This window comes from Gossypium raimondii, chromosome 11 (genome assembly GCF_025698545.1).
Source record: "Gossypium raimondii isolate GPD5lz chromosome 11, ASM2569854v1, whole genome shotgun sequence".
Taxonomy (NCBI): Eukaryota; Viridiplantae; Streptophyta; class Magnoliopsida; order Malvales; family Malvaceae; genus Gossypium; species Gossypium raimondii.
The window spans coordinates 51,072,390-51,074,199 of NC_068575.1; the positions used below are offsets into that span (position 1 = coordinate 51,072,390).

The following is a 1,810-nucleotide window of genomic DNA, read 5'->3' on the forward strand; positions in this document are numbered from 1 at the left end:
GTCGTATAAGGGTACGAAATGGAATCTCATGTGAGGGTATAAAAATTCAGAATGAAAGGTTGCCACAGGGTTTTTTAAAAGGGGAGAAGAAAAAACAAATGGCAAGTGTAGCCCAATAAGGGGACCAGATGCAATTAAGAATTGATTATTAAATGATCCACCTCCCTCTTCCTCCCGTGTTTATAATCCCCTTTTTGCTTTATGATGTTTAGCTCAACCCCCCCCCCCCCTCTCTCAAATTACCCACTAAAATAAATCAAAATGACAGGTTCTGGTGCCCCTTGTGGTGCCTGCAAGTTCTTGAGAAGAAAATGTGTTAGAGGCTGTGTTTTTGCACCTTATTTCTGCCATGAACAGGGTGCAACCCATTTTGCAGCTATCCACAAGGTTTTTGGTGCAAGCAATGTCTCCAAGCTGCTTGCTCACCTCCCTGTCAGTGATCGCTGCGAAGCTGCAGTCACAATTTCGTATGAAGCTCAAGCTAGGCTTCAAGATCCCATTTATGGTTGTGTTTCTCATATCTTTGCTCTCCAACAGCAGGTTTTTCTCACCACCCCTTTGACCTTGTTTGATATGATGTAATTAGATGAGTTGAAACCCTAATTTGATTTTTGAAATATAGGTATCTATCTAAATCCATTGCTTAGTTCCCTGTGTTTGGAATTTGTGTAGGTTGTCAATCTCCAGTCGCAGCTTGCTTCTCTCAAGGAACAAGCATCTCAGAGCATTGTTAATGGCTCTGTTACTGCAAACCCTAATGGAAAGCTTCCTTCTCAGTTCCAAGATGTTCAAAGCTGGTTCCACTCAGATAATTCAAGCATGGCACTAAAATTTAATCCTAACATTCCCAATCATCCCAGCACAAACTCGTACTGTGAGAATGGGTTTTTGAATCCAAACCCTTTAGGTAATTACGAGAATTCATTCACTTCGCCAGGAGAAGATCATGTGTCATCCTATACTACCACTACTACTTTTGGGGAGGCTTCTCATGCTATGTCTTCCTTAGACCTGCATACAAACAACAGACAATGGGGTTTCCAGGAGGTGGATGACCTTCAATCAATGGCCTTTGGATATGCTCAGCAATATTCATGATGAGGGGATCCAATCCATTTACATATGGTCAATTCAGCACAAGAGATCATTTATATAAAAACCATCGACCTTCCAGTTTTGAATTGAATGCTGCATATTTTGAAACATACATGCACTTTTGTTGGTATAAATAAAAAAGCTAGGAACCCTAAAGGATCAATGTTCATTTCGGAAACCCTAAAATCTACCCTACTGTGAATCTGTTTTCTATAAATTAATCTGGCCTGGATATTGATATAGAATATTAGTAGTGTATTTCCTATCTCTGACAAAACTGGAGCTAGAAAATGATCTGGTTTTGGTCGAGCTAATTATTTTGCTTTGTCTATGGACCTCTTAGCCTTTTGAGGACCACATGTAGTTCTTGACCTAGTAATTAAAATTACAGTTACCTAGTTCCTTTCCTACACCACACTTAATTATTTATCTTAGCCGGTTCTATAATTTTATCCTATTCTCCACGTAACGGATTCGTTACAAGATTCAATCCTGCTCAGTAAAACATCTAGGCTAACAAAATGCATGTCTTCTTACTACCTTGTTTGGCTTCTTTACTGCATATATAGCTCCACAGACAATCGATTTGAAACTCTGAAATAATTTTCATATTAAAATGAACATGATTATGATCCCAAGTTGAACTTATGGAACCTAACGTTGATCTCCGTTCATCCCAATTTGATTCATTTTTATTTCTTCATGATTTCCCTGC

General features: G+C 38.9%; 1 protein-coding gene across 1 annotated transcript; it reads left to right on the forward strand.

Annotated features, from left to right (window-relative positions):
* The first annotated feature begins 239 nt into the window (after nt 1–239).
* LOC105803183 (LOB domain-containing protein 29) lies at nt 240–1,505 on the forward strand. The gene is made up of 2 exons (XM_012635220.2): nt 240–540; nt 673–1,505. The coding sequence occupies exons 1-2, from the start codon at nt 262–264 to the stop codon at nt 1,096–1,098; spliced, it is 705 nt and encodes a 234-aa protein (XP_012490674.1). The 5' UTR covers nt 240–261; the 3' UTR covers nt 1,099–1,505.
* The last annotated feature ends 305 nt before the right edge of the window (nt 1,506–1,810 follow it).

What these genes read in the sequence shown, in the direction of transcription:
- LOC105803183 (XM_012635220.2), top strand. Translation starts at nt 262, where the DNA reads ATGACAGGTTCTGGTGCCCCTTGTGGTGCCTGCAAGTTCTTGAGAAGA. An exon ending in TCTTTGCTCTCCAACAGCAG is followed by an intron (nt 541 to 672) that starts GTTTTTCTCACC and finishes GAATTTGTGTAG; the next exon opens with GTTGTCAATCTCCAGTCGCA.